This window comes from Ylistrum balloti, unplaced genomic scaffold (assembly GCF_031769215.1).
Source record: "Ylistrum balloti isolate Yb309-2 unplaced genomic scaffold, AGI_CSIRO_Ybal_v1 Utg370572, whole genome shotgun sequence".
Taxonomy (NCBI): domain Eukaryota; kingdom Metazoa; phylum Mollusca; class Bivalvia; order Pectinida; family Pectinidae; genus Ylistrum; species Ylistrum balloti.
Window position 1 is genome coordinate 437490 of NW_026782358.1, and position 25157 is coordinate 462646.

The 25157-nt window shown below is 34.7% G+C and overlaps 1 protein-coding gene across 1 annotated transcript; it reads right to left on the minus strand.

Annotated features, from left to right (window-relative positions):
- Window positions 1-555: 555 nt before the first annotated feature.
- On the minus strand, window positions 556-25157 carry LOC132556490 (tRNA (guanine(6)-N2)-methyltransferase THUMP3-like). Its single transcript, XM_060220900.1, has 9 exons — window positions 24963-25157; window positions 22521-22598; window positions 18600-19423; window positions 13761-13830; window positions 5000-5115; window positions 3232-3319; window positions 2760-2773; window positions 2314-2437; window positions 556-1162 (listed from the first exon to the last, which is right to left on the minus strand). Exons 1-9 carry the CDS (start codon window positions 25155-25157, stop codon window positions 971-973), a joined length of 1701 nt encoding a protein of 566 aa, XP_060076883.1. The 3' UTR covers window positions 556-970.

The following is a 25157-nucleotide window of genomic DNA, read 5'->3' on the forward strand; positions in this document are numbered from 1 at the left end:
GTAAACTTGTAAATTGTCTATTTTGAAGCAACCAATAGATTTCCTTGATGATAGAGTTGTCTTTCTTACCTTGCATCTCCATACTTTGTACAGTGTACAAAATAACGTAGTACAAATTAGGAATCAAGGTTGAAGCTTTAATAAATCACTTTCTGTCAAATTTTTGTTCATTTCTGTTGTTGGAACAGATGTTTTATTTAATGGAATAAGTATGAAACTATAATGATCTTGCCTTGCTATTTAACAAGACTTGACAATGATTTTGGAGGCCTGTGTAAACATCTGCCGGTGTCAGGATTTCTATTTCAATAGCTTCTTGTCTGCATAAATATTTGGGAACTAGATTTGTCTGGAGACTTGTAGGATCTTTCCTTTGCTTTAGGATAGAATAGAAATCACTACTTCATGAGCTATGTTTAGATGAGATTCTTGTCAGTTTTGCCGAAAGGTAGACTATCAAGAATCTCCTAAACAGGTAGAGATTACCTAATAGTTAGGGAAAGACTCCAGTCAAGGATATCCCTTGTGGGTAGAGATTTCTCTGTCCTACCTTAGAGAAAGGGAAAGTAATTTTTTGCCTCCTTATTTCAATTTAATCTGCTTACAAATAGAAATAAGTTTTTCAAATAAAACATCTTTTATTAGGAATGCAAAACTAATTCAATGGTTTCCATTCACATGCATGAACTTCATCACATTCTGGTAAACTTTCAGTAACACCCATGTCTTTAAATGAAAGCTTTGAAAGCTTATGATAAAGATGTGAAATATGTTCCCAGAAAGCATCCTTAATAAATTTACACACATAACATTATAGCATGGTGACAGCAGATTCAAACTAAAACCATTTTATAATGCTGAATCAAGTGAAAGAAATATGATATCATTTCAAAACTAACAACACTGATGTTCAGTCTGGTGACAGCAACACTTATGTTAAGTGATCATCTAAATAAAGATAAGTTTATCATCAATTGTCCTCTGTAATTTTCACTTGTGATTCATTCTCTGTTCCTATAGAAGCACTGGTGTCTGTTTTTTGTTCACTTTGACTGTAGGCCTCAGCTGTGCGGACAAGGACATACACTGCTGCGGCCAGGCCACCCTGGTTGATGCCCACAGTTGCCTTTCTGGTCCAGTACTTGGTGAACATGGACATAGTCTGTAAAAATGTTTACGCCCATTATAGTAAACACATAGCAGTACAAGACGGTAAAATTACTATCATTGAGTCATTCAATAGCGTTTGATAGCATCATATTTAGCTGTATATTAAGTAAACATTTTCAATACACAAACAGGAAGCCAAAGTTGACTTTTTTTCCCTTAACAAAATTTCAAATAGTTTAGAAAAAATTAAGAATTCAATTTCAAATCAGACTTTCCATTCCAGAAAACTCATGGGATGGATAACATATTTATTACTAGTTCTAAGATACTTACTGCGGCATATCTTATATATACACTTCTTGTTTTTTGTGTTAAATGGTTACTGGGACATTCGTGATGTACTACCTAATGTAGACATCTTTGTTCAATACTGGAACATGAGGGGAGGGATGTACCTTATGTATAAACCTCTGGTCCTGTGTTAGATGGTTACTGGGACATGAGGGGAGGGACATACCTATGTATATACCTCTAGTCCTATGTCAGATGGTTACAGAAACATGAGGGGAGGGACATACCTTATGTATAAACCTCTGGTCCTGTGTTAGATGGTTACTGGGACATGAGGGGAGGGACATACCTTATGTATAAACCTCTGGTCCTGTGTTAGATGGTTACTGGGACAGGAGGGGAGAGACATACCTTATGTATATACCTCTGGTCCTGTGTTAGATGGTTACTGGGACATGAGGGGAGGGACATACCTTATGTATATACCTCTGGTCCTGTGTTAGATGGTTACTGGGACATGAGGGGAGGGACATACCTTATGTATAAACCTCTGGTCCTGTGTTAGATTGGTACTGGGATGAGAGGGAAGGAACATACCTGACCTTATGTATGCACTTCTGGTCCTGTGTTAGATGGTTATTGGGACATGAGGGGAGGGACATACCTGATGTACACCCTCCTAGTCCTGTGTTAGATGGTTATTGGGACATGACGGGAGGGACATACCTTATGTACACCCTCCTAGTCCTGTGTTAGATGGTTACTGGGACATGACGGGAGGGACATACCTTATGTACACCCTCCTAGTCCTGTGTTAGATGGTTATTGGGACATGAGGGGAGGGACATACCTTATGTATAAACCTCTGGTCCAGTGTTAGATGGTTACTGGGATGAAAGGGGAGGGACGTACCTTATGTATACACTTCTGGTCCTGTGTTAGGAGGACTGCTCGTCCCGTTTTTGGGGTACACACCCTAGCCATTTCCTCCATGGAGTCAGCATACAGTTTCCAGTTCTTGGCAAATGATCCCATCCTATGACAGAGATAAATTCTCTTATTGAAATGTTGACTCACTCAGTTAAAGTGGTTATTTTTGAGGAGCTCTGTTTTGTGCGATTTTTGAGGAGGGAACATGATCATGAAAAACAGATGTATTGAAACTGAAACAAACAGAGAATACCTTTGTCTGTATTACTATTTACAGAAATGTTTCAACCTTTCATTAAATAGGCAAACTGAAAATATTAAACACTTTATTTAAAGGAAACTATCAAAGATCAGGAGACTTTATGGGAGAAATAGCAAACAGGTATCCACAGGTATACAGTAATCTGTTAGGAATACATTGTACATACCTCACTCCGAATGGCTGAAACAGAAAGTGACAGATTCATGTTATTATCATGTTAGTAGTGTGAATCCTAATGGGATATCCAATGTTTTATCTTTAAAATCCTTGGAAATTACAATCAATACACTTTATTGTCATGAATATTTATTTGAATAACATGAAATTGTTCCGAGGTAAAGAAAAGTATTTAAAAAAAAAAGCCTTATGACTTTTCTATAATATTCATGTTATATATCTTGAAAGTAACAGATGTACATGTGCTATGACATAAAAGCAGCTTTCCTTGGCCTTGCCAGTCTTTCCAGTACAATATTTCTTTTTTTCCTGCCTATGGATGCGGCTGGACTGTGAATTGTACATGTCGGCATCATATTTCAATCGTAAGAGAATATGTCTCCAAAATCAGTGAGACAACTTGATAACTGATGAACATGGTGAAGAGACAGAACAGATGGAGTCTTAACTTTGATACGAACCAAGTCAGAGATGAACACGTCCACACAGCTATTCCTCAAGGGCAGCTTCTTTGCATTCCAATGCATTAGGTCTGCAGCAACTGTGCCCCTGTACAACAAATTTACCAGTATTCATGTGTTTTATTCAACCTACATACACCATAACAAAAAAACTCACAAAAACTATTTTCTGCTTTCTATCTATTTAATGGGTTTGATGTTTTCTATAATAGCTTTACTGCACAGGAGTTCTGTGACCTTGAAAAGGCATGAATATTATTGTGACCTTGACCTAGTGATCTCCTGCAGTATGCCCTCCCACTAACTCAGGATAGGTATATAGATGTTTAAAGTATGTAATTAAAACTTCCTGTGTGTATTCAGGAATGTAAACTGGCTTTTATTTGACTTTGGCTTGATAAAAAAATAGTGTGTTTCTTATAAATATCTTATAAGCTATTCTCTATGTACTTATTATTGGTGTAAATGGATGTTCTGGCAAGCCGTAATATCGATACATTTGTTGAGACATACATTGGAGGACAACTTCGCTTAAAATTTACCCTTGAGGAAACTGATATTTCCCAAACACTAAAGCATATATTAGTCTTATCTGGAAATTCTTGCATTTTACCACCCGCAACATCAACCAAAATTCATTATTTAATTTTAGGTTGTTAAAAATTGTCTTCCACCAACAATAATGTGTGAACTATGAAAGCACTTTGACAGTCCTATGTATTTGTACCATTGAAAAGGACACACCTCTGAACAGACTTTATCAAGTTACATGCCTGTAAGGTTTGAAGGTGTTTATTGAACACCATGGTATAAATTCATATATGTCTGTGTGAACACTCTCCATCTTCACTCAAAGAAAAAGCCCCCGAAACCAAAGAAAACTTGTAGAATTTATATCCCCTGCTTTCAATGGTTAATTTGTAAGGCAGCTAAAGGCTAAAGAATTGTAAGCGGTATCTGTAAACCAAATTCCCTTGAAATCCATTGACATTTAGCAAAGTTAATACACAGAAACCAATTGGCCAATCAGAAGTGAAGTCCACAATGAATTATGCATTAACGTCCATGAACAACATCCTTAGTTAAACTTAGGCTGAGGAACGAAAGATACACCTGCACCTTAAATTTGATTGAAATTCTTTCCCATTTAGCAACATTATAGCATGGAGACTAAAGCAGGACATATTAACAGTCACTCAAATCCACATCTCCATATTTTGTTGATAAGCAGGGACAAAGAAAACCATGTTTGAACCAATTAAAAGTTACAGATAGGGTGTTTGATCAAACCTGGCCAGCTTAGTTTTTGACAATACCACTTATTTTGTTGTATGGATGAATCAATGAAGATTGATTTCACAAAAATTACTTTTACACAATTGATGTACTGTGTACCATTATCCTATAGGCAGTATCAAGGCCTATATTTATCATTTTCAATTTTAATTCTGTAAATATTGATAACATAATTAATAAAATCAAGACAGCCCAAACTTAATTAGAGAACATTACTTGCATACAATGATAAATATCCATAATGATGTGATGACAGAGAATAATCACATAAAATAAAAATTACCTCAACCTTGCAATTTAAATCTGAAATGTTGCTTCTTTTCCATAATTTCACTATTCTAATTGAAATAAAAATTGAATTTAACTTTTGCTTTATGGATAATTTTTATCAGAGGTGAATATCACTTTATTTCTTTGTTTCTCTACAGAACACTAACCCCTATGCTCCTTAGCAGTTGTAAGATAAACAAACCTTTGTTTTTCTGCCCTCTTGTTGTTTACACCGTCTATATTTTCAATGGCTCTGGCGAGGAATCTTTTTGAGACATCACCACCAATGACAAAGTTATTTTTCCAATTTTGTGCCAACTGAAAAGAGACAAGAGCATCAATTGTGGTTACCAGTGAAATTACTTTTTTTTTACAAGTCGGAATTTGACAAATCCAACATCTGCACAAAATGTTGAAAGTGCAGACTCGATCATTCAGACTCAACAGAGAGTTTTTGTTGAAATTGACCCAATTATTTCCATATCTGAAAAATGTCCTGGTCTTAAGTCTAAGCTTATTTATGATTTTTACATCACAATTTTACCTGTAATGACAGGTGAATGTAAATACATTGGCTTCATCAGTGTTCAAATGGTATTCCCCTCAATAACCCTTATAGAAAGAACAATAGGACTGCATCTTTTACCTGGTAATCAAAGCTTATCACAAATACATTAACATGTATACGGCTGGCTTCAAAAACAAAGTTAAGCTCCTAACAATCAACCCTTAACAGTGACAGGTAGGACCTGCATTTTAGGTAAATATCATTAAATTTTTTACCCTTTGATATCTGTCTGGCTTTAACCTAGGAACACTTTTAAATCAAATATCATGCTTCTCAGTCTTTTGGTTCACCAGAAGAAATCATATACAGAGTTTGATAAATCTGTGACTTTGAATATTGGTCAAGGTCAAGTTTCTTTTCAGAAACTTTGTTTAGATGCATTCCATGAATCTACCAGCAAAATACTATCACTTCCAGGCCTTTTGGTTAGTCAGAAGAAGACATTGAAAAATTCTGACTACCTTGTAATTCAACCCTATGCTCTTGAATATTAGTCAAGGTAATTTCTGTTTGCAGACCATGTTTGGCTTAAGACCAGAAAGTTACCAGGAAAATATCACAACTCTAGTGTGCTAATCATTGAGAAAAAGTGGCTGAAAGGAAAACATTGATGCTGGTCAAAAGACAGGTGCTGTACCACAGCATAAGCTCACTTGCCCTGCAGGTAGGTGAGCTAAAAAAGAAGTAAAAAAAAAAATAAAAATTTGATAATCTAGTCCTCACACATGTACATTTTCTTGCCACCATGTTTCATATTGACACACATTCAAGTTTACCCTACCAACAAAACAAATTTCAATTTTGCATAAATTTGTAAGAAATAACTGATGAAAAATGATTTTCTTTTTAAATTAAGAACTAGTAAACAAAAACATTTAATGAAGAACAATAATGCAAAATGCCCCCGTGGTAAACAAAAACAGTTCTTATCAATGTAACTAATTAGATATTTTTCTTACTTTTTAATTTACCAGACTGAGTATTTTAATTAATACCAATAATTTGTATGAAAGGTTTTCACTTAATTCATTTACAGCTCAATATCATACAAGAAAAAGAATCAAGGTTTTTCACCGATAGAACTGAACAAAAAAGATGATTGAATATAGACAATTGGTGTGATAATAAACACATAACAGATATGCTGGTGTGTCATGTGGGAAATCAATTGCCTTGATGGAATAGAAACAATAAATGAAGCAGCCATCTTAGGTTTGATGAAATATTTTATCAACCCATCTTCAGGTGTCCAGATATTTTCTAGACATTAAAAAAGGCTACATCTTTATAGTATTAAAAATTTTAATATATATCGCGATGTTCCTCAGGGAAATTTTGTTTCCATCCCTTTATCAAACATTAAGTAATACATATATGTAGTCTTTACAAAATTGCCTGCATTCCTTCCCCACGGAATATATTACACTCCTTCCTTTATACTGTATTGGATTTCTGCAGACAAGGATTTTCTAAATGATGTACTAAACTATGTTTGACCTTTATAACTATAGGAACCCTGCCTTTACACATCCTTTATTGGGGCGTTCTCTCCTGCTAGGCCAAACACTTCTGTTCCCGATGAGGGATTTGCTTCATACAAGATTTTTTACATTTCCTTCAGGAATCTAATATCAGATATCATGGTTTTCATTGTGAAAATTTTGTTTAGAAAATGCAACAGAACAAAACAGTATAAGACATAGTTTTATATAATATCATACAATTGTCAGCTTTTTTTGAGGTTACTACAAGCCTTTTATCATTATTAATGAAAATAAGTTGATAACTGATTCGTTATATGATACTGCAATTAAGAGGTCCATATCATAACTAAAAGTAGTTTATTTTTAGTGTAGGTTATCAATTTGAGATGATAACTTCATGTCATGGACAATCACTGTTCCTATATTTATTCTAGGTTATCTATTTGCAATGATAACGTCGCATCCTGGAAAATCCCTGTTGCTATTTATATTCTAGGTGATTGATTAGTGATAACGTCGCATCCTGGAAAATCCCTGTTGCTATTTATATTCTAGGTGATTGATGTGTGATTATGTCGCATCCTAGAAAATCCCCGTTGCTATTTATATTCTAGGTTATCGATTTGTGATGATAATGTGGCATCATGAAAAATCCCTGTAACTATTCTTATTCTAGGATATCTATCTGCGAGGAAAATGCCCCATCAGGTAAAACACATTACTTTTTTTATTCTAGATTATCACCTTGTAATGATAATGCCCCCTCATGGAAATTCACGGTCATGATTTCAGTCTTGGGTACCAATTTACAAAGATAACTCCTTTGGAGGAATTCACCAGTTTTAGGTTAGCGATGTAATCTGTTGAAACCTGCAGGGGAACTATTGGCAAATCACTGAAAAGGGATTTTCTGAGTTACAAAACAAAACAAGTTAAATAACAAAATACTTTCATGATATGGTAACTCAGTGAAGAGACATGTCACATTCCACTCCTGGCAAGTTGTGACACTGTAATGATTTATAAAGATGGTGCTGTTTGGTGTTAATATGGAAATGAAGAAAAGTCAGAAGTTTGATCAAAATATTGTAAGGAATGCACCAGCTAGAGAGCTTACAATGGTTTGGAGACATTTTGATGCCTAGTAAGTGTGTGAAGTTTGATGAGAATACTTATGAAATAAACTGTTATTGCACTAGTGTGTGCTGACAATAGTTCTCTAAAAATGAAACACTGACCTTGATCTTGTCCAACTGACCATGAAACTGAAACTCAAATTTGTTCAAGGTATTTTGATGTTTTGTGAAGTTTGATAAGAAACCCTTGAGGAATGAAGCCGCTAGTGTGTTGACAAATATTTTCTAAATAAAATAACACTGACCTTGACCTAATAACCCTGAAATTTACCTTGTTTAGGCCTAATAAGTATGTGAAGTTTGAGGAGAATTCCTTGAGGAATGACCTGATTCAGTGGTGACAAGGATTTCCTATAAGGAGTAACATTGACCTTGATTTTGACTTAACAGCCCTGAAAACTGAAATGAGATATTTTTATGCTTTACAAGGGTGTGAAGTTTGATGAGAATCCATCAAGGATTGGAGCCACTAGAGAGCAGACAATGATTTTCTAAAAATAGCACCATTAACCTTGACCTTGCCTGGAAATTCAACTGATATATTTTGACGCTTTACAAATGTGTTAAGTTTGATGAGACTTCCTCAAGGAATGAAGCCGCTAGGTAGAGGGCTGACAAACTTTCTATCTTGCCAAGGAAAAAAAAGCACAGACTGGTGCATTTTCGCAGCTTTCAGAGAAACACACAGTCCGGACCAGAGAGCATCAAACTACACACTTTGAATCTTCACCTGAAGTTGGGTACGTGAGTGCTCTCAATGTGCCGAACCTGGTCATCAAGATTGATGATCAAATACATTTCGTTAATGAGTGACTTTAAAATACACAAATACTAAATTCAAGTTTTGGTCTGCTTTGAACACCACAGGAAATAAAAATATTCACCAAAGTCATGGTGTTGTTCAGGCTGGCACAGCATTGATTAAAAATTGAAAACGAAGCTTTTAGTTGAAATTATATAGTTGGACTTTGTTGTCATGGAGATGGATTAGAATGTTTCAAAGTGACGATGGGAAAGAGATGAGAATAAATGATGTTTCATGTCATGTACAATCAGCATCGTGGTGGAATCCATCACATTGTCATCATTAGCAGCTTTGTGTGTTCCTGCCAAAAGGCAGGCTTTAGTAGATCATTGTAATATTCACTTACAGTCACAGAAAATGTCATTTTAACACTATACCGTGTAGAAATATGAGCAGAGATCACTAACATTCAGATATATGTATAACAGTCAAGACACAACTTCCTTGTAGAGAAACAGATCACTGTTTTATATGTATAACAGTCAAGACACAACTTTCTTGTAGAGAAACAGTCAGATCACTGTTTTATATGTATAACAGACAAGACACAACTTCCTTGTAGAGAAACAGATCACTGTTTTATATGTATAACAGTCAAGACACAACTTCCTTGTAGAGAAACAGATCACTGTTTTATATGTATAACAGACAAGACACAACTTCCTTGTAGAGAAACAGTCAGATCACTGTTTTATATGTATAACAGACAAGACACAACTTCCTTGTAGAGAAACAGTCAGATCACTGTTTTATATGTATAACAGACAAGACACAACTTCCTTGTAGAGAAACAGATCACTGTTTTATATGTATAACAGACAAGACACAACTTCCTTGTAGAGAAACAGATCACTGTTTTATATGTATAACAGACAAGACACAACTTCCTTGTAGAGAAACAGTCAGATCACTGTTTTATATGTATAACAGACAAGACACAACTTCCTTGTAGAGAAACAGATCACTGTTTTATATGTATAACAGTCAAGACACAACTTGTAGAGAAACAACTATAACAGACAAGACACAACTTCCTTGTAGAGAAACAGTCAGATCACTGTTTTATATGTATAACAGACAAGACACAACTTCCTTGTAGAGAAACAGTCAGATCACTGTTTCATATATATAACAGACAAGACACAACTTCCTTGTAGAGAAACAGATCACTGTTTTATATGTATAACAGACAAGACACAACTTCCTTGTAGAGAAACAGATCACTGTTTTATATGTATAACAGACAAGACACAACTTCCCAGATCACTGTTTTATATGTATGTAGAGAAACAGATCACTGTTTTATATGTATAACAGTTTTATATGTATAACAGACAAGACACAACTTCCTTGTAGAGAAACAGATCACTGTTTCATATGTATAACAGACAAGACACAACTTCCTTGTAGAGAAACAGATCACTGTTTTATATGTATAACAGACAAGACACAACTTCCTTGTAGAGAAACAGATCACTGTTTTATATGTATAACAGACAAGACACAACTTCCTTGTAGAGAAACAGATCACTGTTTTATATGTATAACAGACAAGACACAACTTCCTTGTAGAGAAACAGTCAGATCACTGTTTTATATGTAGAACAGACAAGACACAACTTCCTTGTAGAGAAACAGTCAGATCATTATTTGTCATAGATCCCACTAAATGTTCCCTTTTTCGCTAAGAATAAAACCTTCTCACACCTGCAAGGGAAAAGACTGCTGGCACATTCTTTAATGCTATAAATAGTATGGGGGTAATCATCATCCATTTCAACTCACATTTCATGAGTAATAGATGATGGCATATGTTTCACAACAACATTCAATGTGCTACTATTTTAATTGTAAGGATGTAAGAAATAGAGATCTATTTCTTGGACAAGGCAGTATCTTAAACTTTTATGCTTGTTGAGTGCTGAATTTCCAAAATCTTACACAAGGATTGTAAAATATCCCAATGTGTATGTTGATAAAACAGACCCTAGAAAGAAGCATGAATTATATGTGTTTTTCCTGTTGCTTACAAACAGCACAAAATATCTGACTACAAAACCCATTTAGGACAGCGTCCTTTACCAGATATATCATAATGTACACTTAAATTTATTTAGGGTGAGTCTGAGAGGCCTAGTAGTACTTCAACATGTGACATAACTTTTTATCATTGCATTTTATTCTGTATCAATTTTGCCTCATCCCTGAAATGGTCTCCACACTGATCATTATGGTCATCCTTTCGAGTGCCTTGGTAGCTGTAATCACCTGAATGTGCCGACAGTCTGACCGTTATGATGTGCAATCAAGGATGAGCTTCCGACCACTTTCTCTTAGAACATGGGTTTCAGACACACTGGCCATTTGTGAAAATGTCTGCTAAGTCTATATATGTTTCCACCAATGGCACATTGGTTTTCCCCCTGGGCTTTCCTCAAACACCCAACATTTGTTCCTTTGGTGTTGTTGTAATATTTCAGCTCAACAAACTCCTTGTTGATTGATGAACTTTTAAATGTCATAAATTAAAATTTAACTCATTTACATCTTCCCTGTAAGGTTATGTACTGATTAACTTATAATGTTTGCTATTTGTGAAAGTTTGAATACAATAGGTTAATAAATAATTTGTCTATGTCTCATCTACTTGATTACACAATGACTATTGCACCTGTGTGGGTACAACTCCCAATACAAGTATTAATGAAAGTTAAGAATTACCTTTCAATATTAATGTATATTTTCAACATTTTTTTCATCCTAAAATATGTCTATAAATGTAATATAATGTTAGGCAAATGATATGAGGAAAAAATGAGAAAAAAAATAATGTTTTCCTTTCAATTAGAAGAGATTTCTTTCTTTGTGGGCTGTTTGAGTTGTCTACCAGGTAATTGAAATATTTGCTGTTTAAACTTAAAACAATCATGATCTTTATTGGTTGCTAATACCCTGAAAAAAAAACTCTTCACTTACATCATTAAAATTTGACATGTAAAAATTTGTTTTAAGATGTTGAAGGATACTTAATAAGCAATGCTGCCAAAGTAATTTTAACCAATCATCAGCCAGGCATTCATTTGTCACTTTTCTATTGTTTCTTGTTCTTCCGTGTTCTTTCTTCATTAGTATCAAGTTCCCTAGAGCGTATCAGGCTCCAACTTTTTACCAGGTTCTATTAGATTTGCAACCCAAGCTCTTGCAGAGTAATTAGCATACAAGAATATTCAATCTTGATGTCATATTTTTTCTACCGTTATGAAAAGATTGATGGTTTTGGAATTTTCTATGAATGTGGATGCCAGTAGTAACTGTTTAAAAGCATTTTGCCTTAAAAATTTCCAGTTTTTCCGAGATTTGTCAAACCTGTTTGTACCATACTTTTAAGGTAAGCGGGTTAAAGGACAGTAGCTCACACAAAGTGAATGTCTCTGAGTGAGTTATGTTTCTGCAACGAAACGTATTAATGTATATTGATTGGCAGTAGAGGGTATAGGGACGCTGGGAAACTCAATATGCCAAACTGCAACTGACTATTTATGTTTCCTAAGGAAAGAGGGTTCTAAAATAATGTTCAATAAATTCTGTACAAAAAACTTACAAATGGGCAATGCTAATATTTATGTTCTTGGCTGAAACAACTTCTGTGAAATGTTGACTCTTACATTTTTGTTACGAGATCATGGTAACCTTAATACACCCATTATAAAAGACAAATGAAGGCATGAATCACAAACACTTTCTCAACTTTTTTTTTTAAAAATCTACAGAGTTAAACACATAAAAGACATCAAAGGATTGTAAATAAGTAATATTAGCAAGTACAAGATAAAAACACTGAAATCATTGTGATGCCAAAACAACAAAAAAGCCAAAAAAAAACCCACCACAGACAGGAGGATTTTAGTCACTGCATTTATCATGACCTCTGTAGGACTTCAGAAGACTTTATTCTTGGGACACCGAAACCGTAAGTGTTATTAAATACTACTGAGCAAATATGATTATGAACATTTCCATATATCTTTGGACATTAGAGTAATCTACGACAGTTTGTTGGGTGTGTCGCCCTATGAACAACCAGTGTCATTATGAGAGAGGGTCTCCTTGTAAAAAACTGGTTGCTTAACCTCACTGAACAACAAATGGGAGGCCCATCAAGCAATAAGGTTAAAGTGCCATGCCTAAGGATAAAACCGTGTCAGCACTGACTGGTCCATTTCTCAGTTTCCTAGGAAACAGGAACTGCCACAGATAGTGAGAGTCAAACCACACACCTTAGATCTTTACCGCAGTTTAAAAAGGCAAACACTCTGACCATCTGAGCTATCATGTAAACCATCAAGTTTGGTAGTTATCATGGAACATTATATATCAAAAACAATGTGCCAGATCATATCAAATATGGAAAAATTGTGAAAATAAGGTCACTGGGTCAGAAACTTTTCATGTGCGTACATGTATTATAAAACAGGATTAGTGTCAGAAAGGTTAGGGCCAGCCCCTGTGTCAAACTATATTTAGAAAGAATGTACTGTATTTGTGCTTGACAATGGTAAATTTACACAGTAAATTAAAAATATAAGCATATGGTTTAAAAAAATGCAAAAAAATCAAACAGACGTTCTCTATTCCAATCGGAATGTTTAGGCCTCTGACAACAGAAAAATAACATGTTTCTTGCCTTAGATTGAAAAAAAAACGTCTATGCAAACAGTGATTTTTATGCAGAAAAAACAGCAGAAAACAGGTTATTCTCTCCCTTTTAAAATCAAGTTTTTCCTCAATTTCCACGGCACATGCTGCAGTAAAATTAGGGATGGCTTTGATGCAAATTCTACATGGAATCTATAAAACAAAAGAAGGCTGCCTACTTAAAGGACAAGCTGTATAGCATTGCACCATCAGGCCACTTGACCCACAGACATCTGTAACTATGACCAACCTGTCTGAAAGGACACAAATCTCACCTCTATTGGGATACTTCCAGTACCACACATGGGATCACAGACAACATCTCCAGGCTTTATTTCACACAATCTGTAAGAAAATTATTTCAGATTATAAAACTTTTGTAAAAACAATAAGAGAGCAGAGTAAAACCTGCCAGTCACATTGTATGAAGCATACATATACAACAAGCACATGTGAAACATACATGTACAACAGACACACGTGAAACATACATGTACAACAGACACACGTGAAACATACATGTACAACAGTCAAATGTGAAACATACACGTACAACAGTCACATGTGAAACATGCATGTACAACAGTGACACGTGAAACATACATGTACAACAGACACACGTGAAACATACATGTACAACAGACACATGTGAAACATGCATGTACAACAGTGACATGTGAAACATACATGTACAACAGACACACATGAAACACACATGTACAACAGACACACGTGAAACATGCATGTACAACAGACACATGTGAAACATGCATGTACAACAGTGACATTTGAAACATACATGTACAACAGACACACGTGAAACATACATGTATAACAGACACACGTGAAACATACATAGTTACAGTGTATGAAACATACATAGTTACAGTGTATGAAACATACATATATAACAGTTACAAGGTATGAAACATACATGTACAACAGTCACATGTGAAACATACATGTACAACAGTCACATGTGAAACATGCATGTACAACAGTGACATGTGAAACATGCATGTACAACAGTGACATGTGAAACATACATGTACAACAGACACACGTGAAACATACATGTATAACAGACACACGTGAAACATACATAGTTACAGTGTATGAAACCTACATAGTTACAGTGTATGAAACATACATATATAAGAGTTACAAGGTATGAAACATACATGTACAACAGTCACACATGAAACACACATGTACAACAGACACACGTGAAACATGCATGTACAACAGACACATGTGAAACATGCATGTACAACAGTGACATTTGAAACATACATGTACAACAGACACACGTGAAACATACATCTATAACAGACACACGTGAAACATACATAGTTACAGTGTATGAAACATACATAGTTACAGTGTATGAAACATACATATATAACAGTTACAAGGTATGAAACATACATGTACAACAGTCACATGTGAAACATACATGTACAACAGTCACATGTGAAACATGCATGTACAACAGTGACATGTGAAACATACATGTACAACAGACACACGTGAAACATACATAGTTACAGTGTATGAAACATACATAGTTACAGTGTATGAAACATACATATATAAGAGTTACAAGGTATGAAACATACATGTACAACAGTCACATGTGAAACATACATGTACAACAGTCACATGTGAAACATACATGTACAACAGTCACATGTGAAACATACATGTACAACAGACACACGTGAAACATACATAGTTACAGTTACAAGGTATGAAACATACATGTACATCATTTCCTCACTATTTAAGTCCATGGTACAGACTCATGTGAAAAGTAAATTAATGTGATAACAAATCCATCCCATTAAGCTATCTAACCTTTGTGCTGTTACAAACAGCAATGTTAAAGATCAACTATTGTTGACTTGAAACTAAGGTCCATTGCTCATTTCAGTACTGCAAGCATGTGAATGAATCACTTTCATGTTTACTGCAATAGCCTAAAGAATGTCTTTCATTGATCAGAATATTTAGTATTCAACTTGTAAAAAGTCACAGGTAACCATTAAATGTCTATAGATTGTAATGTCTACAGCATTCTACTGATTTCACTCAGACTATGGAAAGTCAAACCAATGTCTTTGATTCTAAGGAATGTTCAATAAATGTGGACAGGTCTTAATTTAGTATATAAAGTACTAGTAGACTTTAAATATTAAGTCCATCAGAGTTTGTTCATTCAATAAGTATTAATGGTAAAGTACTTGTAAAATAATTGTGATTGGAAAAAAGGAAGGAAAATAAAAGAAAAGAAAGAAAAAAAAAAGTGAGAATGTAAAAACTCGAAGAGGAAATGAGAAGGATAGACAACCTCAATTTCATCTTTGCAGTCAAAGGATATGTACCATAGAAAACGGATCAGCTAGGGTTGAAAATCTGTAACAAAAAAGATTTACCACCACTGGGACTGACAGAAACTCAACATCTTGACACTGTCTGGAATACAATGTCAAATACCAGCATCAGAAAGTTCTAGACAATGCCCTCAGTCATTTATCTGACGTAATCGTGTATACATGTACAGACACCGACTTGTAAAACCGAGATGGACAAGACACATATCTGGTTGTATCCCTTTAATGTCTGCCATCTGACATCTGATGACATTAAGTTGTACTTTGAAAATAAAAGATTTTTAGAGGGGGTTATTAGACTGTTCTGTTAACTTGACATAAGTGTAAGGTTAGAGAGAGAGATATATACTGAACGAGGATACATTTCAGATGCTGGATAAATATATATAATAAATTGTTTATAATGTACTTGTATTGCCCTGTAACTGTTAAACTGAAACTAAATGACAAGGCATGATACTCTAATTCTGTGAAACATGATGGCAAAACACCATGTTAACAGATTAATGGTAGACAATGAAATATGTATCAGAGAACAATATAATGTCTATTGCTAGGCCATTCCATTAAATTCTAAACCTTCAAATGAATTACCAGAAAATCTGAAAACAAAGGCCCATGGGCCTACATGGACATTTGGCTATAAAGACCTATGGATGACAGAGGCCAAATAGGCTTAAAATTAATTGCTCAACTTCTCTACAGCTTACAAAGAAGATATATTGTGCAAACCTGCTATCATATTCTTTATACAAGCTACTACACAAAAGCCATTACTCCAAACCTATTGCTTGTTGAAAAAGGAATTTCAAGATATCAACTCACCAACCCAAGAGATTTTGAATCAATTATTTGAACAAATCAGTCGCCCTTCATCCACTTAAACTAAAAAATATCAACAGTATGGATCTTTTCATTATTGAGATGAAATTGTTTGAAGATTTTAACAAATTTCACCACTGTGACCTTTCAAAAGAGAAAATGTCAATCACACGAACAAAATTGGTAACCCTTCATTCCAGCATGTTGTAGGGCGATCATCAGCATTTCAACATACTTGTCCTGTGTGAACTTGAACATTGATCATGGTCAATAATATGAAAAAGCTTGGTAGATCTTCATCCCAGCTGGCTACACGCCCAATTTCAGCACCCCGGGCTTTTTGGTTATTGAGAAGAACTGTTAAAAGATTTTGAAGTTGTTTAAAGTTTGAAAGTGGTTCAGGGTGATTCCTTTTAACAAACTTGGTAGCCCTCCATCCCAGTGTGCCAAAGTCCCAATATCAGCACCCCGGGTCTTTTGGTTATCGAGAAGAAGTCATGTACAGATTTTGGCATATTTGGTACCTGTGACCTTGAAAGTTGGTCAGGGTCAAGCATATGAACAAAATTGGTAGCCCTTCATCCAAGCAGGCTACAGGCCCAATATCAGCACCATGGACCTTTGGTAACAAAGAAAAGTTATTTAAATATTTCAACACTTTTGACCCTTGTTGCTTTGAAGGTTGGTCAAGGTACTCCATATTAAGAAACTACGTAGCTCTTTATCCCAGCATAATACAGGACCAGCACCATGGGCTTTTCGTTTTTTTGGAAAGTTGTTTAAAGACTTTAACATATTTGACCATCGTGACTTTGAAAGTAGATCAATGTCATTCACATTATTAAACTAAATAGCCCTTAATCCAAGCATCATACAGACCCAATATCAGCACCCTGGGGCTTCTAGGTTACTGAGCAGAGGTTGTTTAAATATTTCAATATATTTGACCCCTGTGACCTAGAAAGTCTGTCAAGGTCAATCATTTTAACAAATTTGGTAGCTTTTCATACATTCATGGTAAAGGACCGATATCAGCACCCTTGGCCTTTTGGTTATTCAGAAGAAGTCATTTGAATTTGAAAGTTTATGCACATCGGATGGCACACGATAACGGCCAAAACACAATGGCTGTATGTCATTCTGACCATTTGGGTCAGATGACCTAAAAATTGCTATCATACAAAATTTCAGGCACAGTAGGTTTTCTCATTCTTAAAGACATAACACCCAGTATCAGTTATTCTCCCCAATGCACCTTATCGGTTTTTTTTTTGGTTGACATGACATATTGGTTATCAATTGTATTGTAATATGATGTTTGACAACACCAACACAGATTTAAACGCTCTGATTTAATACTATGTAGTTATGATGATGATAATGGCGCAAAAAATGACATCATTGGTCATGTGATACTATTGTTAGCTTTAAAGATATCCTCACCAAAACCACACACTGCATATCTTTACTTAACATTAATCAAAGCACAACATTCTATTGAATGAGCTGTTGAAAGGTACAAGTGTACATAAAATATAAATGTAAACTTCAATAAAAAGATGCATAATTTTTCCTCACGTCTTTTCTCTCTTTTCAAAGCAATCTAATTTTGAAATCAGAATATATGTCAGTTTTGTTTGTACATACTATAGACATGTCATATTTCTGAGAAGACTTGTGTAAGTAGATCATATTCCCCACTCATTCCTTTACTATAGATGCAGGGTTTTCCATAATTTTGCTACGTGTATGGAACATTATTACGGAACTGGATTGGTGTAGGCGGCCAAATGATCAAAGTAGCCGGTCAAATTGGCCGGCAACCGGCTCTTATAGAAAACCCTGAGATGGCTGATAGAAATGTCTCGCAGGATAAATCTGGCTTTTCACACTACTTACCTTAACATACTGTAAGCAATGGTGGACCTGAGTGTAGTTGGACCAAATGAGACAATATTCCTCTTGTGTAAACTACCTCTAGTGAGGGCAAGACACACACGTATGTCATTCTCACTGATATTTAGCACCACTTCAATGTCAAATTTTATCATGTCGACATTCCAGTTGAAGTAGTTGTTGATAGCTGCCCCGAAGTTTGAAGCAGCACACATTGAGTCAAACTTATGATTTGCTCCTGCTCGTTTACAGGTCACACGGAATGCTGGCATATTTGGATCCCAGGAAGTAATTTTAACTTTTGGCTTTTTGGACGGTCCTTCTTCGGCTTGAGATGATTCTGCTACTGGTGGAGCTTCACCTGCTGTTGTTTCTGTAACTGACTGATCAGCCACCATTTTGTCAGTGTCAATCTTTCTGTCTGTTGATGTTTTGTCATTGACACTAGAATCTGTGTGACATGACTCAATTCCTGCATCTGGTTGGCTGTTACCTTGACCTTCATGTTTTGGTACATCACTTTGACATTCTTCTGTTTTTACATTGTCAGTTTCCTGTGGTGATATATTGTCTATTTTACGTTTCTTTTTGTCCTTGCGCTTTGCAGTCCAAAGTTTTTTACGAGAATCTTTGGCTTCAGGCCGTTTAGGTTCTTTCTTTGGTCTGAAGATGTGTTTTGTGCTGATTGGTTCACCAAGATCAGCTGGTATGACAGACGGACGAGAGGCAATGGAATGTGGAAAGTCATAGACTTTATTCCAAGCCTGCAGGCCCACATCCCAATCCAGATCAGGAACAAGGTTCCGTAGCTGTGACATACACTTCATCTAAAAAGACAAAACTCTATAATAAATATAAGGAATGATATCAGATTTCTCCAGGCATAAGTTGGTCCTAAAAATAATTTGTATACCAATAGGTACTATGTAAAAAACCTTCATATACATTGTTTAAATAAGGTAGTAGGGTACCATATTCTATTTTAGTTGAAGGTAAAGATGCGTGGCAGCCATTAATAAAAAGTAACTTTCCCATGACGCTTTTATCTTAATCCTTAATGAAGAAATTGTAATGACATGCCATGTCTGGTATTGGTGTAATAGGCAGGAGTAATGGAAAACCCACTGCTGAGGTTTGAACCAGCAACCTTTCTGTCAATAGCTAGGCACTCTGCCACATGACAAAAGGGACATTCCTACAAGCTGAAGCTAGTGAGGTGACCTGTACTATCAACTTCTACACTGGTGTAAGAACAGTTGTGTTCTATAGAAGGTCAGTCACCATAGTTAAGTTGGCAGAGTTTTGGTCTACGTAACATTAGGTGAAGGTCCAAGATGTGTGGTTTGATGCCATCTTCCTGTGATGGTTTTCTCTTACGCAGAAAAATGAGAAACAGGATGGTCAATGCTGAAATACTAAATACCCTAATTGGTCTGTATGGCATGTGATGGGCCTCCTGTATGTTTTTCAGTGAGGTTTCTACCCTCCTTCACAATGGCTGTCATTGGACAATAAACGCCGCTAATATATCTTAAAAATTAGTACTACAAATGTACTTCTTCCTGTACAATTATGATTTTCAGACATGACATAATCGCAATCACAAATTCCTCTGACTGATCACGGTGCTAAATTTTGAGGACTACAAACAATGTTAATGATACGAGGTTGTCACCCATCTATAACAAAAAGTCCTATTAATTGAATTAAAAAAAGTAATTTCAATTACAGAATCAAATCAAAATGTAAAAAAAAAAAACAAATTACAAGTTAACTTTCAACGAAATGATTAATGTGATTTTTAATGTGACCCTGAAACCTAAAATTAGAAAAGAATGGTTAATGCATTCAGCAAGTCGTTCTTAACAAATGAAATATTAATTTTCTTTGTCTGAAGGGGAGGGGACAACATGACTTTTTTTCTGATGGAGACGTATTTTCATATCTTTCAAACATATATGTTTGTTACATGTATATATAACTCAGGTCATATAAATTTGAGTGTCTCTGCCAGGGATCAAATCTGGGACCTCTGGCTTACTTAAGCTGAGTCTCAACCAAGCAATCTGAAGAGATTGGGTTGTGTGGTGTATTGGGCATTGTATATACCAGAGTGACAAATATTGTGCAATACCAGCTCTGTATGTCCTATCAGTTTAGTCACATTAACCAATCAGTAACATATACCCCAAAGGTATTGCAAAATATCTAATTTCGTTTTTGTCATAAATTACACTGAATTCAATAACTGTGAAAAAAATATGTACTTGGTATGCTAACATCAGGTATTGCTCAAAAAAAAAAAAAAAAGAATTCCCTAATATTGTGAACCTAAAAATAGCATTTTTTATAGAACAACATCAACAGTCCAAAGAGCCAGAATAGATATATAGATAGTGATGATAATGTAAACTGAGCTACCTGTTTACCTCTGACTTACCTCAGAGGATTTTCTCTTTAGCCAGGGTAGTTCTCCTGATTTATTGTGACTGTTACAATACCCATCATTTCTGTCTATGGTATTTATAAGGAGGTTTACGATATCAACCATTTCTGATTATAAATATAGTATTCCCACTTCAGACTGTGGTATACTAGTTCTACTCTTGGTTTATAAGGAGTTTCACGATATTAACCATTTCTGACCCCACTTCAGACTCTACTGTACTTTCAGTTTACAAGGATATTTACAATACTGACCAGTTCAGACACTCACAAAGGTCTAGACAACCAATCCAAACCCTGACAAAAAATATGGACAATTAAAGAGTTGTCCATTTCTGAATGAGCTTTTTCCAATCCTAGGCTATTCTATGTCTCATTTCGCCATAAATATACAATTAAAAAACAATTAAAACTCTATTTCTGTGAGACATTTCGACGAGTTCAGTAATCTCTGTATAATGTACAGTTTGGGAAAACATGAATTATAAATCGACTACAGTCACACAAATTTTCTGAATGTAATCGTGGAACATAGCAACTTTACAAAAGTATTGGGATGTAATTTCCCTTGGGTCATATTAAACCCAAAACAGAGATATAAAGTGGAGTTTAATTTCTGATAGCAAACAAATTTTGTCGTCCCCATGTAACATGTATAGTAATTTCCCTTTGAGCTGTCACATGACTAAATTTTACAGATCAAAATTCACACTTGAAGTATGTAACGGCAGATATTTCTGCTCAGCATGTCTTGAAAGGTATTGAAATTGATACTGTAATAGCAAATACATGCCCATAGTATGGCTTTTAAATGTACACAACAGAATTGTAACAGTGACAAGTTAGCACGTAGAAGTGATAACAACATCACGAGAAGTTTCAAAATACCAATTTTATATCCTTGTAACACAATACTGAATGTCCAATGAAAACCCCAAGCACTTGCTGCAGTACAATACAGTTGTCAAGTGTCAAAATTATTTAAGGTCCAATATCAATAGTATTTTTTTAAACTTTCAAATTTCAGATACATGTGTTTAACATAAAAAAAATCAAATGGATTGGAATGTAAGTGTTGGTGCATTGTATTTGGGATAGGTTATTTCAAACCTATGTAACATCATTCTATTTGATTCATTCTATATTACAGAGAATAAAGTCTGTTACAATTTTCCAATAAAGTCTAACTTCTCACAGCTTAAGGAGTTTAAATCTTAACCAAGTCAAAATGATATCAGACTTTGGAGTGATTTTGAAAAAGAAAATATTTAAATATTTACTCAAAATTAACGTTTTGTCTCTCTCCCCTTCTCATTCCTCATCTCTGGGTTAATTGGGAAAAAAAGAATATAAACCTAAGGCTGAACAGATGAGATGAATTTCTGAAGACCTACGTCACAACACAACAAAAGCTTACATACCTAAATCAGTCTCTTTACATAGCACTATAATTTATATAGATTATAGTACTAAACTTACTTCATCATCAGCAAATGGAAATTTCTTTAGTTCTGTCATAATGACAAAACAGTTGTCCACACAGCCAAGTTCCAATACCTGTAGAAAAAATACAATTTATATTAATTAAAATAAGTAGATAAAGGACGGAGTTTCAACTACAGGGATTTCGTGACTTTGTAGACATGTTTTGAACGGCCAGACCAACTGTCATCAGGACCATTGTCTACCATCTATGGAGCTCTATCAGAATACTCTGGTATCCACTTAGGACCCCTCTACCGATACATCTACCTCTTTGTGTTGTTAATTGAAATAGTTCAAAGGTCATTTCAGTATAACTGAACAATAAAATCTATTGCAATAAATGTATTTAGTGTAATTCTAATAAGAAATCTACAATATATACCTGCATATGTGAATATTTACCATTAACAAAATATACCATATTCTACCAGGCTTTCTCTGTGAGATATATCTTTTAATTTTACAATTAGAGTACTGCTTTTTTCTGTCATTATTATTTTCAAGGTATGACAATAAATGTGATAGGCATATATGTCATAATGCCATCAATTTAAATCTATTCCTATTTCTATCCAATTTTCTGGTCCTTTTAAACCAGGCAGATATTAACGAATTCACATTATATTCATAAATCAAAGTTTTGGTTCCTATCTCAAGCAAACATCAAACAGAAGCTGTAGAGGAAAAGCTAGTTAATTTTTGATGATGCAGTACTATATTATTGCAATTGGTGAATACATGTATCTGTACCACTTACTGCCAAAGTAATATATACTTTTTTCGTATTAAGTGGCATATTTCCTGTTGGAAGGTAGGGAAAAAAATAAATGATTTCTAATCCTGTACATGTACACGGAAATACTTTTAAATGTTGATGCTAAAAAAAATTAAAAAGAAGGTAAATTTCACCTGTTTACGTCTGCATTTAAGACATTCATTTGCAGATGTCCTGTACATAATGTTTATCTCACGAAGATCATGAATTATCGCAAAATGTGTATTCTGTAGATCACATGTCAATTCATACCAGGTTACCTTTGTTCCAATCAACATGATATAAACTTAACATTATATATCAAATTGTGACACAGGTAAACTTTTCATCATTGTTATTTTTCAAATAGTCAATATCAAATAATCTTTTCTGACCAAAATATTTGGTTTTGATAGTAATGTGAAGGTTTATCAGTTACATATATACAAAAGCTTGGCTTCATATTCTGGTGAAAGAGTCATTGAATTCAAACATGTCATGATCTTACCTGAAAGTTACTAAACATAGACACCTTAGAATCAAACCTAATTTCATATTTAATTCTATGTCAGAATCAAACAATCGAAGTAATGAATCAATGAATGGTTAATAGCCATATATTATCAATCAACAATGGTTGGCTATGGAAATCAGTGTTTCTTATATTGCTTCATTTGCTGGCAAGAAGCAGGTTGGGTAAAATCCCTTATATGGGTAATAGTCCTGCATTTGATGGATAGTTAACACTTTGAGTAACAAATTAGTAACTCAAAATGCACGGTCATTTGAAACAGACACACATAAAGTTCTTTTAAACATTTGCAACAAAAAAAAGTGTCATATTTTTGACATGGCCCATTAGCCAATGTAACATTGTACATTTTTACATAAAAATTATGAATTAAGTTGTCTCACTTTTGGTAAAATTCACAAACTGATAGTATCTTCTTGATTATTAACTTCTTATATCGTTGCCAAAAACAGACCACAGATAAGATCATGCTCACCTCAAACATTTGCACTTATTGCTGCCACTAGCTATACACTGCATTGTAGTTGGTGGAGATCAAAGCCAGTGGCATAGTTGTTATTTTAACATAAAGTTAAGCAATGATCATTTCTATTGCAATTATATACATTGTCACATTGGCTTTTGGGTCATGTTAGAAAGATGACACTCTTTTTGTTGCAAATCTTTAGATTAACTTTTATGTTTCTATTTCAAAGTAACCCTTCTTTTCCTTACTTCTTTCCTGGCTTTACTCAGTTTCTGTTCTGTTTTCATCTATTCTCTTTTTAAATATATACATGAAGTAAATCAAATTCAATGACAATGTATACTATTGTAGATTTGTAAGATCTATGTGAAATGTAATTTTTGGGAGAAGGCTTTTCTTAGTTGTGATAATTTGTGCCTAATCCCGTTTGTGATATTGAACAAATAAAATATGTTTAAACCAAGAATGATTCTGCACCGAGTAACTAACTGATTTCTCAAAGCAGTAGCTATCCCTCAAATGCAGGACTATTCCCTATATAAGGGAATGTGTCAAACCTGCATAGATATGTTGCTATAACAAAACAAATATGTAAATCGCTGCCTTTGTTTTCACACTCAATGCGAAAAGAAGCTACACACGTCACAGCGAATATCAGTCACAGATCTATATATTTGAGCTTACCTTTTTGACATCCTTTATTGGAACTCTGATCACGATGTGACCTCTAGCAATTTTAACTTCAGTTTTGAATACTTCAAGAGCTTCAAGCTTTGCTGTAACTTCAAATCCAGTCGGTACAGTCGCCTCAATCTGACAGAATACTTCGTTTTCTTCAGCTGACATTTCACCGGCCACGTTTTCCATGGGTGCCGCCAT

Excerpts from the sequence above, each read along its gene's own strand:
- LOC132556490 (XM_060220900.1), bottom strand. The coding sequence starts at position 25,157 with ATGGCGGCACCCATGGAAAACGTGGCCGGTGAAATGTCAGCTGAAGAA. Across the intron at positions 22,599-24,962 it reads CAATAAAGGATGTCAAAAAG|GTATTGGAACTTGGCTGTGT; the intron begins GTAAGCTCAAAT and ends TTTTTTCTACAG. Across the intron at positions 1,163-2,313 it reads ACCAGAAGTGTATACATAAG|ACTATGTCCATGTTCACCAA; the intron begins GTACGTCCCTCC and ends ACATTTTTACAG.